The 17,905-nt window shown below is 40.3% G+C and overlaps 1 protein-coding gene across 1 annotated transcript in view; it reads left to right on the forward strand.

Moving 5' to 3' along the window:
- Positions 1-17,905, forward strand: part of TSNAXIP1 (translin associated factor X interacting protein 1) — a 1,644,878-nt gene that overhangs the window by 312,857 nt on the left and 1,314,116 nt on the right. The window contains exon 2 of the mRNA XM_044081465.1: positions 9,694-9,793. Within this exon, the coding sequence (XP_043937400.1) occupies positions 9,694-9,793 (100 nt within the window). The remainder of the gene's footprint in view (positions 1-9,693; positions 9,794-17,905) is intronic.

The raw sequence follows: 17,905 nt of genomic DNA on the forward strand, positions 1-17,905 counted from the left end.
TGCTGGTACTGAACTACAATTTGACTTGCTTTTCTGAATATTGGTACTGCACTACCATCTGACTGACATTTCCGAATGTTGGTACTGCACTACCATCTGACTGGCATTTCTGAATAATGGTGCTACACTACCATCTGACTGGCTTTTCTGAATGCTGGTACTGCACTTCCATCTGACTGGCATTTCTGAATGTTGGTATTTTACTGTCATCTGACAGGCATTTCTGAATGTTGGTACTACACTACCATCTTACTGGAATTTCTGAATGGTGGTACTACACTACAATTTGACTGGCATTTCCATATATTGGTATGGCACTACCATTTGACTGGCATTTCTGAATATTGGTACTGCTCTACCATCTGACTGGCATTTCCATATATATTGGTACTGCACTGCCACCTGACTGGCATTTCTGAATGTTGGAACTGCACTGCCATCTTCCTGGCATTTCTGAATATTGATACTGCACTACCAGCTGACTGGCTTTTTTGAATGTCGGTACTTCACTACCATCTAACTTTCATTTCTGAATGTTGGTACTGCAATGCCATATGACTGGCATTTCTGAATGTTGGCACTGCATTGCAATCTGATTGGCATTTCCAAATATTGGTACTTCCCTACTATCTGGCTGTCATTTCTGAATGTTGGCACTGCACTGCCATCTGACTGGCATTTCTGAATGCCGGTGCTACACTACCATTTGACTGGGATTTCTGAATATTGGCAATACACTACCATCTGACTGGCATTTCTGAATAATGGTACTACACTACCATCTGACTGGCTTTTCAGAATGTTGGTACTGCACTTCCATCTGACTGGCATTTCTGAATGTTGGTACTGCAGTGTCATCTGACTGGCATTTCCATATATTGGTACTGAACTATCATCTGACTGGCTTTCCGGAATGTTGGCAGTGGACTACCATCTGACTGGCTTTTCCGAATATTGGTACTACACTACCATCTGACTGGCTTTTCTGAATGTTGGTACTGCACTTCCATCTGACTGGCATTTCTGAATGTTGGAACTGCACTGCCATCTTCCTGGCATTTCTGAATATTGATACTGCACTACCAGCTGACTGGCTTTTTTGAATGTCGGTACTTCACTACCATCTAACTTGCATTTCTGAATGTTGGTACTGCAATGCCATATGACTGGCATTTCTGAATGTTGGCACTGCATTGCAATCTGATTGGCATTTCCAAATATTGGTACTGCCCTACTATCTGGCTGTCATTTCTGAATGTTGGCACTGCACTGCCATCTGACTGGCATTTCTGAATGCCAGTGCTATACTACCATTTGACTGGGATTTCTGAATATTGGCAATACACTACCATCTGACTGGCATTTCTGAATAATGGTACTACACTACCATCTGACTGGCTTTTCTGAATGTTGGTACTGCACTACCATCTGACTGGCATTTCTGAATGTTGGTACTGCACTACCATATGACTGGAATTTCTGAATGGTGGTACTACACTACCATTTGACTGGCATTTCCATATATTGGTACTGCACTGCCAGATGACTAGCATTTCTGAATGTTGGCACTGCATTGCAATCTGATTGGCATTTCCAAATATTGGTACTGCCCTACCATCTGACTGGCATTTCTGAATGCTGGTACTGAACTACAATTTGACTTGCTTTTCTGAATATTGGTACTGCACTACCATCTGACTGACATTTCCGAATGTTGGTACTGCACTACCATCTGACTGGCATTTCTGAATAATGGTGCTACACTACCATCTGACTGGCTTTTCTGAATGTTGGTACTGCACTTCCATCTGACTGGCATTTCTGAATGTTGGTATTTTACTGTCATCTGACAGGCATTTCTGAATGTTGGTACTACACTACCATCTTACTGGAATTTCTGAATGGTGGTACTACTGTACAATTTGACTGGCATTTCCATATATTGGTATGGCACTACCATTTGACTGGCATTTCTGAATGTTGGTACTGCTCTACCATCTGACTGGCATTTCCATATATATTGGTACTGCACTGCCACCTGACTGGCATTTCTGAATGTTGGAACTGCACTGCCATCTTCCTGGCATTTCTGAATATTGATACTGCACTACCAGCTGACTGGCTTTTTTGAATGTCGGTACTTCACTACCATCTAACTTGCATTTCTGAATGTTGGTACTGCAATGCCATATGACTGGCATTTCTGAATGTTGGCACTGCATTGCAATCTGATTGGCATTTCCAAATATTGGTACTGCCCTACTATCTGGCTGTCATTTCTGAATGTTGGCACTGCACTGCCATCTGACTGGCATTTCTGAATGCCGGTGCTACACTACCATTTGACTGGGATTTCTGAATATTGGCAATACACTACCATCTGACTGGCATTTCTGAATAATGGTACTACACTACCATCTGACTGGCTTTTCTGAATGTTGGTACTGCACTTCCATCTGACTGGCATTTCTGAATGTTGGTACTGCAGTGTCATCTGACTGGCATTTCCATATATTGGTACTGAACTATCATCTGACTGGCTTTCCTGAATGTTGGCAGTGGACTACCATCTGACTGGCTTTTCTGAATATTTGTACTACACTACCATCTGACTGGCTTTTCTGAATGTTGGTACTGCACTTCCATCTGACTGGCATTTCTGAATGTTGGAACTGCACTGCCATCTTCCTGGCATTTCTGAATATTGATACTGCACTACCAGCTGACTGGCTTTTTTGAATGTCGGTACTTCACTACCATCTAACTTGCATTTCTGAATGTTGGTACTGCAATGCCATATGACTGGCATTTCTGAATGTTGGCACTGCATTGCAATCTGATTGGCATTTCCAAATATTGGTACTGCCCTACTATCTGGCTGTCATTTCTGAATGTTGGCACTGCACTGCCATCTGACTGGCATTTCTGAATGCCAGTGCTACACTACCATTTGACTGGGATTTCTGAATATTGGCAATACACTATCATCTGACTGGCATTTCTGAATAATGGTACTACACTACCATCTGACTGGCTTTTCTGAATGTTGGTACTGCACTACCATCTGACTGGCATTTCTGAATGTTGGTACTGCACTACCATATGACTGGAATTTCTGAATGGTGGTACTACACTACCATTTGACTGGCATTTCCATATATTGGTACTGCACTGCCAGATGACTAGCATTTCTGAATGTTGGCACTGCATTGCAATCTGATTGGCATTTCCAAATATTGGTACTGCCCTACCATCTGACTGGCATTTCTGAATGCTGGTACTGAACTACAATTTGACTTGCTTTTCTGAATATTGGTACTGCACTACCATCTGACTGACATTTCCGAATGTTGGTACTGCACTACCATCTGACTAGCATTTCTGAATAATGGTGCTACACTACCATCTGACTGGCTTTTCTGAATGTTGGTACTGCACTTCCATCTGACTGGCATTTCTGAATGTTGGTATTTTACTGTCATCTGACAGGCATTTCTGAATGTTGGTACTACACTACCATCTTACTGGAATTTCTGAATGGTGGTACTACTGTACAATTTGACTGGCATTTCCATATATTGGTATGGCACTACCATTTGACTGGCATTTCTGAATGTTGGTACTGCTCTACCATCTGACTGGCATTTCCATATATATTGGTACTGCACTGCCACCTGACTGGCATTTCTGAATGTTGGAACTGCACTGCCATCTTCCTGGCATTTCTGAATATTGATACTGCACTACCAGCTGACTGGCTTTTTTGAATGTCGGTACTTCACTACCATCTAACTTGCATTTCTGAATGTTGGTACTGCAATGCCATATGACTGGCATTTCTGAATGTTGGCACTGCATTGCAATCTGATTGGCATTTCCAAATATTGGTACTGCCCTACTATCTGGCTGTCATTTCTGAATGTTGGCACTGCACTGCCATCTGACTGGCATTTCTGAATGCCGGTGCTACATTACCATTTGACTGGGATTTCTGAATATTGGCAATACACTACCATCTGACTGGCATTTCTGAATAATGGTACTACACTACCATCTGACTGGCTTTTCTGAATGTTGGTACTGCACTTCCATCTGACTGGCATTTCTGAATGTTGGTACTGCAGTGTCATCTGACTGGCATTTCCATATATTGGTACTGAACTATCATCTGACTGGCTTTCCTGAATGTTGGCAGTGGACTACCATCTGACTGGCTTTTCTGAATATTTGTACTACACTACCATCTGACTGGCTTTTCTGAATGTTGGTACTGCACTTCCATCTGACTGGCATTTCTGAATGTTGGAACTGCACCGCCATCTTCCTGGCATTTCTGAATATTGATACTGCACTACCAGCTGACTGGCTTTTTTGAATGTCGGTACTTCACTACCATCTAACTTGCATTTCTGAATGTTGGTACTGCAATGCCATATGACTGGCATTTCTGAATGTTGGCACTGCATTGCAATCTGATTGGCATTTCCAAATATTGGTACTGCCCTACTATCTGGCTGTCATTTCTGAATGTTGGCACTGCACTGCCATCTGACTGGCATTTCTGAATGCCAGTGCTACACTACCATTTGACTGGGATTTCTGAATATTGGCAATACACTATCATCTGACTGGCATTTCTGAATAATGGTACTACACTACCATCTGACTGGCTTTTCTGAATGTTGGTACTGCACTACCATCTGACTGGCATTTCTGAATGTTGGTACTGCACTACCATATGACTGGAATTTCTGAATGGTGGTACTACACTACCATTTGACTGGCATTTCCATATATTGGTACTGCACTGCCAGATGACTAGCATTTCTGAATGTTGGCACTGCATTGCAATCTGATTGGCATTTCCAAATATTGGTACTGCCCTACCATCTGACTGGCATTTCTGAATGCTGGTACTGAACTACAATTTGACTTGCTTTTCTGAATATTGGTACTGCACTACCATCTGACTGACATTTCCGAATGTTGGTACTGCACTACCATCTGACTAGCATTTCTGAATAATGGTGCTACACTACCATCTGACTGGCTTTTCTGAATGTTGGTACTGCACTTCCATCTGACTGGCATTTCTGAATGTTGGTACTGCACTGTCATCTGACAGGCATTTCTGAATGTTGGTACTACACTACCATCTTACTGGAATTTCTGAATGGTGGTACTACTGTACATTTTGACTGGCATTTCCATATATTGGTATGGCACTACCATTTGACTGGCATTTCTGAATGTTGGTACTGCTCTACCATCTGACTGGCATTTCCATATATATATTGGTACTGCACTGCCACCTGACTGGCATTTCTGAATGTTGGAACTGCACTGCCATCTTCCTGGCATTTCTGAATATTGATACTGCACTACCAGCTGACTGGCTTTTTTGAATTTCGGTACTTCACTGCCATCTAACTTGCATTTCTGAATGTTGGTAATGCAATGCCATATGACTGGCATTTCTGAATGTTGGCACTGCATTGCAATCTGATTGGCATTTCCAAATATTGGTACTGCCCTACTATCTGGCTGTCATTTCTGAATGTTGACACTGCACTGCCATCTGACTGGCATTTCTGAATGCCAGTGCTACACTACCATTTGACTGGGATTTCTGAATATTGGCAATACACTACCATCTGAATGGCATTTCTGAATAATGGTACTACACTACCATCTGACTGGCTTTTCTGAATGTTGGTACTGCACTTCCATCTGACTGGCATTTCTGAATGTTGCTACTGCACTGTCATCTGACTGGCATTTCTGAATGTTGGCACGGCACTGCCATCTGCCTGGCATTTCCATATATTGGTACTGAATTATCATCTGACTGGCTTTTCTGAATGTTGGCAGTGGACTACCATCTGACTGGCTTTTCTGAATATTGGTACTACACTACCATCTGACTGGCTTTTCTGAATGTTGGTACTGCACTACCATCTGACTGGCATTTCTGAATGTTGGTACTGCACTACCATATGACTGGAATTTCTGAATGGTGGTACTACACTACCATTTGACTGGCATTTCCATATATTGGTACTGCACTGCCAGATGACTAGCATTTCTGAATGTTGGCACTGCATTGCAATCTGATTGGTATTTCCAAATATTGGTACTGCCCTACCATCTGGCTGGCATTTCTGAATGTTGGCACTGCACTGCCATCTGACTGTAATTTCTAAATGCTGGGACTGCACTATCATCTGACTGTCATTTCTGAATGCCAGTGCTGCACTACCATTTGACTGGGATTTCTAAATATTGGTAATACACTACCATCTGACTGACATTTCCAAATATTGTACTACACTGCCATCTGGCTGGAAGTTCTGAATGTTGGCAGTGTGCTACCATCTGACTGGCTTTTCTAAATATCGGTACTACACTACCATCTGACTGTCATTTCTGAATGCTGGTGCTGCACTACCATTTGACTGGGATTTCTGAATATTGGTAATACACTACCATCTGACTGACATTTCCAAATATTGTACTACACTGCCATCTGGCTGGCAGTTCTGAATGTTGGCACTGCACTGCCATCTGCCTGGCATTTCCATATATTGGTACTGAACTACCATCTGACTGGCTTTACTGAATGTTGGCAGTGCACTACCATCTGACTGGCTTTTCTGAATATTGGTACTACACTACCATCTGACTGGCATTTCTGAATGTTGGCACTGCACTACCATCTGACTGGGATTTCTAAATGCCGGTACTGTGCTCCATCTGATTGGCTTTTCTGAATATTGGTACTGCAGTATAATCTGACTGGCATTTTGAATGTTGGTACTGCACTACCATCTGACTGGCATTTCTGAATGTTGGTACTGCAATACCATTTGACTTGCATTTCTAAATGTTGGTACTGCACTGCCATCTGACTGACATTTCTGAATGCTGGCACTGCACTACCATCTGACTGGCATTTCTGAATCTCACTGCTACACTACCATCTGACTGACATTTCTAAATGGTGTGACTTCACTGCTACCTGACTAGCATTTGCCAGTTTTGCCCTCTGACACCTAGTTCCCTTTACTGAGCCCAAGTAGCTACAAGAGTAACACAAGTATTAGCCCTGAGTTTAGTACTCTGCACTGGGTTTATTTCATACATACTTGACAGAAAAGCTAACAGACTTGATCTGTTGACACAAAGCTAGATCTGGCAGTAGAAGATGGAGGAAGAGTCTGAGAAAGGCTTTGGAAAGGCCGAACAAGTGGCAGAAAGATGGAGGTTAAGGCTGAGTGCAGACAAATGCAAAGTGCTGCAACTAATCCACAGCAGTCCTAGTATGATATACAGCTAGGTTGAAAAATGAAGGTAATAACAGCAGAGCAAGACTATGATCTGTGGAGTGTTGATCATACCTTTACTGACCACAAGGTGCAGTGTGAGATAGCAGTGATAGCAGCAAACAGAATGTTGGGATCTATCCTCTGGGGGTAGAGTCTAGAGGCAAATAGGTGATGATTTTACTGTACAGTGCTTTGACAGACCACACCCTGAGAAGTGAGCAGCTTTTGGATGTCATATAAGGAAAAAGATATTCAGGCTGCTGGAAGGAGTCCAGAGGCAAGTTATCAGAAAGACCTACGAGAGAAAGGGGATAGGATATTATGACCAGAAACTAGTGGAGATGGACTTATTCTCACTAGAGGTCAAAAGAAGCAATGAGGAAATGATATGGGTATACAAGACCATGTCAGGAAGATATCAAGACATCATCAAGAAAAGGAAGGATGGGGTGAGGGTGGGGGGGGGGGGGTTGGCACAGACTACAGATTTACTTACCTAGTACTCCTTAGGTGTTTGATAGTACTTCTCCATAGAATAGGTTATGGACTCATTGAATGGATTGGTGGAATGAGTGGCAGAAATTAAATCCATAGAGGCATCCAGGAAGGCAAAGTCAAGGGATGAGGTGGGTAAAGGTGAGGAGAGAAGATAAGATGGATGAGAGAATATTAAATAAACTTAAAGGGTGCATTACAAAGTCTTATGGGGTTCTTCTGTTTTCAAGGGAAATGTATCATTATGTAGCAGACTGTAGCATCATAAGCGTGGTAATCAGGACTATGCATTTCACCTTGTCTGAGAGGGCCAACTGTTGCATGGTGCTAATATCCATGGTTAAATAATGAACTGGCCAGACACTGAACTGAACTTAAACTTTTGCTGCTATCACTTGTATTTTTTTCCTAGATTTTTTGTTTTGTAAACCCTGACCATTTCAGTATTAACCTACCTTGCTTCTTCTGTAAGTGGTCAGTTATGGTAGCTGAGTCAAAACTCTGTGAACAAGCTACAGCCTTAAGCGATAGGTCTGACTTGTATACTTTTTGCCATCTTGATTTACAGACAGTTACAATGTCGACAGGAATTTCCTCTAACATCCATATGTAGTTATAGTCATCAAGAAATCACTGTTAACAGTCATGTTTTGAGGTGGCTATAGGTATCTCAAACCTGGAGTTAATTAAATTTATCAGAAATTATTTTAGGGTTATTGACATTTTTCTAGCTGTAGTTTATCACCTCTTCACCCATGTACATATTCATAGTTTAGTATTAATGCAGTATATGCTTCCAAAAAAACTACTTTGCTTTTTATTTTTATACATGTTGATGGTATGCAAATTAGTATTTATATAAACATCTGAATTACATAAGGTGTATTGGTCACATTCTGAAGTACTTTGTTTTACAATTAATTTCATTTCCAGTTATACTCATCATGTTAAAGTTGTAAATGATTTTATAAAAAAAGAGAATTAGTATGTGTAACTTGATTGTTTAATTTCATTGTTTACTCATTTTTTCTATAACTATACCCACAAAATGATGTCATGTTAGGTGTTTAGTAACAATTTATATATATTTTCAAAGCATTCTGAGTGATCATAAACAACGTCTTCAGAAGAGCAGCTTCTTTGTCACATCATGTATTATGATTCACTTGCTAAACCTAGTTGACATATTTTCTTTCTATAAAGTAAGAAGCTTCTACTAATGCATTTAGCACAGAAATGTAATAGACCATATATGAACTTAGGTAGTGGGGCATTGTGGGTTTGGTCTTTCATGATGTCATGGCAGGGATTTTCATCTGCAGGAACATTCAGCAAAATAAAATGCAAAACAACACATTTTTTTCATCAAAAAATTTATTGAAGATGGTAATACCCAACTTCAGGGAGGTTTTACTTACAAGTCTCAGAAAGAGACCGATACGCTTTATAGCTAACTGTATGATATTTAGAATAAAAAGTTATGAATTTAAGTTTGTTGCTGTAGTTTCTGTATTTGTCATGTAGATGACATATTTTTACTTTGTGGTTGGTTTAGATAATGTAATATAAAGCCTGACTTTCTTAGGGATAATCACATGCCATTGTCATAATTTTATAATAAAAAAGCTCTTTTACTTGTACTTTGTCTATATAAGTGACAGCTCAACAGATAAAACCTTTAATAATCATAACTGTTCTCTAGGTCTGCATTGCAAAGTACAAAGTATATACATAAAGGGAAAGCTGGAGCTAAGAATTAAGCAAACCAAAACTCACGAGTTGCCCTTTAAAACAGGCAGGTCTACTAAGAAGCTTAGTATTACTGGTGCAAGCAATCAGTGCACATGTAATAAAACATTTGTCTTCATTTTAGGGGAACTCCTTCTGCTGGAAGTACTTCTGAACTCAATGAATGGAACAGTGTACTACGTAAAAGCGATTTCATGTACAGATATCCTCCAAAGGGAATAAAGGTTAGTTAAATATCATATTCCAGTCCTGTCGTTAGTAAAGTTATATTCCTACCACAGGAATATAGTGTCTGACTTTTAGTCTAGTAACAAAGTTTAGTTTCAGATGTTTTCTTCTCTGCCTTTTTTTCTGTCTCTCCACTTGCCAACCATCAGCTCCACTCATCTAATTACTGGCCACTCTATTATCTGATTGTACTGGCCTGGTAGCTGTACTAGAGGTGAAAGCTGGCCAGTAGTAGGTCATCCTACTGGCTTGTAGCGCATTTTTCCCTATCCCCTCTTCTCCCCTTGCATGTCTTGCTAGAGTAGCATCTAAAATCGTGGTTCCAGTGATGTATATGTGCTTCTCCCTCCCATTCCCAAATCCTCATTTACTATACTGCTTGGCAGTCTGAAATGATCCCACACGCTTACACTGAATCCCCAACTATGGTGTTTCTAGACTGTTTAACATGCTGAACTGCCTGGCATTTTTGGCTACTCCCTGCTGCAATACCATTAGATGCCCACCAGATGGCATTGGTACAGTGGGACAGATTGCATTCCTTCATCCTTGGGTGGCTGAATTGATCTCGGCACATCATACTCACTAGACGAATCTGGCTCATAAAGGGTGCAGTTAGGGTTACATTGCTCACTGCAGTGGAGGGGCTACACAGTGTCAGATATTAATCGGCATAATATATGAATGTATGGTAGAAATCTCTATAAAAGCCCATTTTAGACTTCAAATAATTTCTGATCTTAATGCAGCATCAGACCTTGTTTGTGTATCCCCAACTTAGGAATGACTGTGATTACTTTCCCAGTTTGGATGCTACTATTCTGGACTGGTACTTACTGCTATATTACACATGAACAGGCTGTAATGGCGTGGCTTTTGCCATGAGCTGCAACTCAAGAAAAACATTAGAAAGTAACAACCCTCTTAAATATGCCAAACTTGAGATCATAAGATGCAGGATTCTTTTTGGTGGCTATTCCATGTTAAGAATTTGTAAATACCACTTTTGAAGAGCTTCTGGTACCCCCAACTAATATGGTGATACTGGGAGAGTTCATTGCCTTGTTTTCCCTGATCCTTAAACAGGTAATTAGCACCTCTCTGTTGTTTGTGGAAAAAAGTACTTATTTGTACATTAAATTGCTTTATCATGTTTAATCTTAATGAGCAGATATTATCTGGAGAGGAGAATTAAAGTGAAAATTTCCAAAAGTAAACACATAATATGTAAGAACAAGAAATGCAAAATATGTTGACACATGCAGAAAAGATTTCTGAGGCAACGGAACACATTTATAAAAAGCCTTAATAAAAGTTTAACATAAAAAATTAAGCATATGTAGACATGCAAGTACATATAAGGGGGGTTAGGGTTACACATGGTTCCAACTCTATAGCTAGTTCTGTTACATCAGTAGCAAAGCTGATCCAGATCAGTCACAGCATACTAGCATATAGTTTTACATAATTAACAGGGGAAAGCATTACTAATGGCAAACACTTATAATTCTGTCAGTGAGCTAGGTCCTAACAACTATGGCCTAAAGTTCTGGTACACACAAAATGAATAGTTATTAGATTTCCTGACCCCTGCTCTTGGTCTCAAAGATAGCAGGATCTTCATTGCTTTCTATATACAAAGAAAAGTGTCTTATCCACTAAATGGACAGCATATTTCCATATCATTTTTACCCCCACACCCCTTGCTACTTAAATATACCAACTCCAAGATTGCACTACAGTGAAGAAAATGGCAAATCCTGAGTTCCGCACTATATGGCGATCTCCATAGAAAGTGTTCAGAGTTCCAAAACTTCGACCATATGGTATTGGCCATATGGTCTTTGGAGTTTTGGAAGTTCAATAAAGTGATAGGGATCCATATGTGTGTGTGTATATATATATATATATATATATATATATATATATATATATATATATATATACACACACACACACACACACACACACACACACACACACACACACACACACACACACACACACACACAAACACACACATACACGCATACAGAGAGAGGAGAGTGAGTGAGTAGAGGCTTTGAAATAAACTAACATATTGTGAAGAAATTAAAGGATTTAAAAGGTTTATTAGAAAAAACTGATTTCTTTTTTTTTTTCACATCCCTCACTTATTGATAAACTGTGACTCAGCTTTCTGGAATGCAGATGTTTTCCTCTGTGTGGCTGTAATTTGTAATCTCAGAATGAGCCAACCCAGCAAGAGCAGATCTAGGTTAGGAGGAATGTATTTTCTCAACCCAACAGTGACTGAATGCTTCAGTTGGGACCACTGCTTAGGACAATGACAAATCATGTGAAATGAAGATATTCTGTTGAGTCTTACAGTGGAAATATATGAGGAAGTACATTGGGCTCATTTTACTGAACTCTTGAATTCTGTATGTTGGATTCATCATCTGAATCTGACCTTGAATAAGGTAAAATAGAGCTGAAGCATGTTCAAATGGGGCCCTAGGCAGGATAATGAATTAGTGCCCCTCTGCAGCCATTCCAGAGTCCCATAAATTAGCTTTCTCTCCCTCTATTTACTGTAAGGACTGTTTAAACATGCCAGTGTTTGCACTATTTTCTTCTTTACTTCTACAGCGATTACAGATACTTGGATTTAATGTAAACCCTTTATTTAAAATTTTATAGGATAAAAACTGATAGGCATTTACTAAACAAAGCACTACATTCTCACAATGGAAGCAGTCTAAGCATTAGCAACAGTAAACATCTGCTCTTGAAACATACATTCATTGAAACTGCTTTGAAATCCATCTGGCCAGTAGTGGATTAAATGTACCTTTGGGTTGTTTTCAAACTATGGGACCCCTGCACACATTTGTAGAACCATGCATAAATATGTTGTTTGATTCACCTTCCTGATTGTATTAAATTATATTTCTTGTTTAATACACCACCACTTAGCAACACTTGCAACAGTGTGTTTTAAATTTGTAGTTTTGAACATTTTTTCCATTAAGCAGTGAAACTAAATGTATAAACTAATAATGACAAAACTACCCATTTTAGAATATTTCAACCATAAAAGGCCACTCAAATGGCTGTCATTATAATCCACCAAGACTGGTCAATATGCATAATCTTTGCAGAAGTAAAAGTCATCTACACAATTCCACATTAAAGAGAACTATTATTAATGCAAAGGTTGCTACTGGCAAGCAAATTTGCATTTCAATGCTTCATCTACAAATGCACTGCCTGCTGCCTTTGAAGAATAAAATGCCTATCATGATGATGAAAATGTCTATGTTACATTAAAAAATATTGTGTGCTGGTGATATGCAATAGGGAATGGCGTGGAAACTGACAACAGGTTCATCGTTACTAGGCATCTCATCCAAAGGATGACACACTCAGAGGTGTAGCACCCCACCCCCTTATATTGCACTGTAGTGTCAGCAATCAATCTACCTTGTGTGGGAAGAGAACCCCTAGCATTCTGTAACAAAAGCAAGTGTGCTTCCTATTGCACCATTGGAATTGACTATGAACAGCACAACTCTGTGACTGACAGTGACAGAATGTTGTCCTCAGTGATTTACAAAAAAAAAAAGTTAAATTAAAGGAGATCTGGCAGCTGGTGTGGAGGTTTAAGGCACTTGACTGCCAATAATTAAGGTTCATATTTTGACTCTGTGCAAAGTCACTTAACTAGACAGTGTCCCTAATTAGGGAATTTTACACACACACACTCACACACAAACAAATGCATGCTTAATTGCTCTAAATGGAAAAGTGCATTCACTGGAATGGGGCTTGCTATTATGAATAGCCCCCCCTCACACAGATGAAAAATTCCAATCTGCTCTTGCACATCTCCCTGTTTTGTTGCCAGTCTCCTGGAAAAGTATGCAAGCATCTCCTAAGTAAATCCCTAATGGCTGTGCTGAAGATGACATCAGTACAATGCTAAGGATTCAGGTGCTTGGTGTTTTGGTATACAGAATTCGTTTTTTTTAATTTTTTTATAGCGGAATGCCCCCCCGCCAGCCAACATGAGCTTTAGGCAGCTGCCTAGGTTGCCTAGTACTGGTTGTGGCTCTGAAGTTAAACCATGTTAGAAATTTTATAACAAATCTGTAAAAACTAATTGTAACCTTATTTGGTCTATAGGATTAAGAATAAGCAGGTCATCTGTCAATTAGGGTGCCTGTACATTGTAATGAAAGTGATAAGAACAAACAACAGAATATCCATAGAAGTAAAACTGAGTACATCCAATGTTGTCTATTTTCATCTGTTTCAAACATAAGAGTTGTCAGATCTGACCACATCTGACTTTGACACCGACTCTGAACCTTCTTTGGATCCAGAGCTCTGACTCCTTCCCTACCCACAATTCCCTGTGTGACAAAGGAGGTACTGCCAGCACAGCTAGCTGGAATTTTGTAAATAATTATATGTCATTTGTGAATATCAACATGATTTATATAGAAGTGTGACAGAGGGAAATGGTGCCAGCACACCTCTCTGGAATTTTGTAAATAATTATATGTCATTTGTGAGTATCAACATGATTTATATAGAAGTGTGACAAAGGGAGATGCTGCCAGCACAGCTGTCTGGAATTTTTTAAATGGTTATGTGTCAGTTGTGAATGTCAACATTCTTCATATAAGATGTTTGTGTTACAAATGAATTAGAGCTGTATGTCATATAAGATGATTTGTACAGACGTGTGCTGAAGAGGTATTTTACAAGTGCTGTTTGAAATGCATCCACATTGTATCCTATTGGAACAGAATGGAAATGTACATACACTATTGTAACTGTTTAAATGTATATATTTTAATAGAGGAAATTGGAATACAGAAGGTTAACTTGCAAAACTTCAGAAAAATAGCTAAAATTAAATTACTTTATGGCTGTGCCAAAAAAGATGTTTTCTTTCAGTTTCAGTACAGCAACAGACCCAATGTGTGTGCTGAGAAGTTTTCTGTATTGTCTTGGAAGTGTTATATTGTTTTATGACTTCCAGGATCTGCAAAGATCTGAGGAAAGCCCTTGTGTATGTATTTTCACAGGTAGATGCTAAATACTGCTAGCTTTCAGCAGTGAGGGTTTTATCTGGGATAGAATCAGATGACAAGAAATGATGCCATTCCTCAAGCTGTCACAGCAGTAATATTTGAGATATTAATTTAACCACTCTCTGAGAGAGACTGAGCATTTTGTATTCTGTCTTTGACAGGACAATATCAAGATCCATTCACCACACATCTGCCTTGCTATGAGTAAATAAATAAGTCTGGAGAACAGTTTAATTCTCTTAGATAATAGTCAGGAATATAGCAAGGCTTATTTTAGATATTTTTCTTTATTTATTTGAGACTGTCCTGCAATGTTGTTTTAAATATTCCCTGTGATTTTGAACTCTGATATCACTGTAAATATATACTGAGTATTTTCTTGTTCTTTTATTATTTATTATTAAATATATTTAAACCTTTCATTGTGGCTGATTTGTCTATACATATTTAAGCTCTGAGAGTACGTGTATATTTATATGGTGACACTGTGTAAGCCACTCCTAATAGCTGTGCTGTTGGTCCAACTACCATTTGTATTGATAGTAACATTACACAGTAAGATTGGACAGCCTTTGTTAAGGGCCTTAAAGTAGCTGATAAGGAGCTGTCTGGTGACAGTAATTACTATTTTATAGTCTGGGCAGAAGGGGACATAGCTAGTAAACCTGTGACAGCCTTTCCCAGGTGTGTGTGGGTGTGTGTGTGTGTGTGTGTGTGTGTGTGTGTATGTGTCTGTGTGTGCATGCGTGTGTGTGTGTGTGTGTGTGTGTGTGTGTGTGTGTGTGTGCGTGTGTGTGTGTGTATGTGTGTGTGTGCATGTGTGTGTCAGCTACTTGGGCAGGGACACGAACAGAGAGGGTACCGGAGGTCTTGGCTTGACCACTCAGCAGAGATTTTAACCCTATAGCTGTGCCAGTGGGGAGTCTTATTTGGGATTTGGAGAAAGAGGGAGAAGTCAGCCCTGGACTGACTGTGGTCTCTGTGTACTGTTAAGGGAAATTGCCCTTGATGCAGAAAGCTGCATCTGGAAATACTGTGTGTGTACCTGTCATCCTCCCAGTATACGTCCCTTATTGTTTCCAGTGGTGAGGATTGAGGCTCCTTGATTTCTGGGCCAGTGGTGGGGCGTCACACCCTGGACTCTAGCTCAACTGGTCAGATCTCATTTGCTGCTTGAAGCCATCAGACATGTGAACAATCTGTCCTACAGTGCACTGTATCCTTTGTGGATCAAGGCTAACTCCTTCTCCTACCTTGAGAGCTTTGTCTCCTTTTCTTGTTTCTAGATAGTGCTTGGTGTAGCTTTTAGTTAGTTTGCTAGTGCAGTTGTTGCTGTTCTATCTTTTTCTTCTGCGTTTTTTCAGCCTTTTGGCAGAATCTGTTGTAGTTTAAAAAAATTATATTGTAATAGTATTAGTATTGATATTAGTTATTGAGAGTAGGGCTGTATATTTTGGATAATCTTCATTTTTTTGTAGATGGATGCAAATCCATCTTAGGGTTATCCCGGTACATCACATGAGAAGCTACTGAACACTGGCCATTGTACCCCTCCATTTTCTGAGTCCATACTGATCTGTCCTTTGGGTCTGGTGTTATTGGGTCCAACTGGAACCAGAGCACCTTTATTAGCACCAGAGCTGCTGACAGCTTTGATGCTGACTGCTTCTCTATCTCTTTCGACACTGATGCCATTGGATTGAGAGGAGACTCAAGACAAAGCTTCAGTGCCAAGTTCTGGGGAAGCGAGTCAACACCAAGATTCTCCATGCCAACCCTCCCTCCTGTGGATTTGGCCCTAGATAGCTCAGATCCAAGGTCATCTTTGGGGCCAGGAGTCATTGGTACTAAGGGTTCACTTCCTACCTTGAATTGAAGAGTATCCTCAGTGCTGGTGGTGGCCTCAGCCTTGAAAGCTTTTGAAATGGTTTTGGCAAGCTTCAAAGAGAAAGAGTCTCCAACTAGTATGGCTCAACCCAAGACCCAGCCAGGATCTGCTCCCTCACCTCATCACCTTGTCATACAGAGGCAGCCAGTCTGAAGGGATTCTGAGTTAATTTGCTTTGTCAGTTTATTTATTTATTTATTTATTTATTTATTTAACATTTGTTGACCGGGAAAGTCCGACTAGGTTCCACAAATCCTGTTTTCAGTGGAGGCCCGGGGAGAAATGCTCCAGAAGCATGTCTTTAGAATGTGGGAGGAAACCGGAGTACCCGGAGGAAACCCACGCGAATGCAGGGAGAACATGCAAACTCCACACAGAAGGCACCCCAGCCGAGAATCGAACCGGAGAACCTCTTGCTGTGAGGCAACAGCATTAACCGCTGCACCACTGCGCCGCCCAATCTGTCCTACAGTGCACAGTTTCCCTTCAGATTCAGAATGATCTGCAGCTCCCCCAGAAGGTGTTCACAGAAAGCAGACATGCAAACAGAAGCACACAGATTCTTCTCCATAGTCACTCGCCGAAGACTCTAACTTAGAGGAAGGGAAGGGTTCCCCTTGCTCCATCTTTGAAGATGTTACTTTTGGTGATATACTTGAAGTAATGACGCAGAGATGGGGTTGGTCATCCCGAAACCCTTTGATGAGTCAATTTTCTTGGAAGCCTTTGGTTCCGGATCAACATCATCCTTGCCACCTGTTGATCCCTTTATTGACCTTATGGCTCAATGGACATGGAAGAAACCTGATGTGGTGGAAATAATCCCCAAAAAAGCACATCACATCTTAGCTGCGCCTAAGGACAGGAAACACTGGAGCAAGGGTCCACCTATAGATACTATGGAGGTTGTGGCAGCCACTAGGAAAGAGCTATGGGAAGAGAGTTCATCTGTTCACCCTCTTAACAGAGATTCTAGGGCAATGGACAGATTTAAGAAGCAGGCCTACACATCAGCAACTTTTGCTCTTGGATTGCTTAATTATTTGGCACACCTAACCAGATTCCAGAGAAACATGACCAAAGATATCACCAAGTCTATCTCGGGGATATTGCCTGTGGATGTTCAGTAAATGGGG

This window comes from Protopterus annectens, chromosome 8.part0, assembly GCF_019279795.1.
Source record: "Protopterus annectens isolate FY-2018-M chromosome 8.part0, PAN1.0, whole genome shotgun sequence".
Lineage (NCBI taxonomy): Eukaryota > Metazoa > Chordata > Ceratodontiformes > Protopteridae > Protopterus > Protopterus annectens.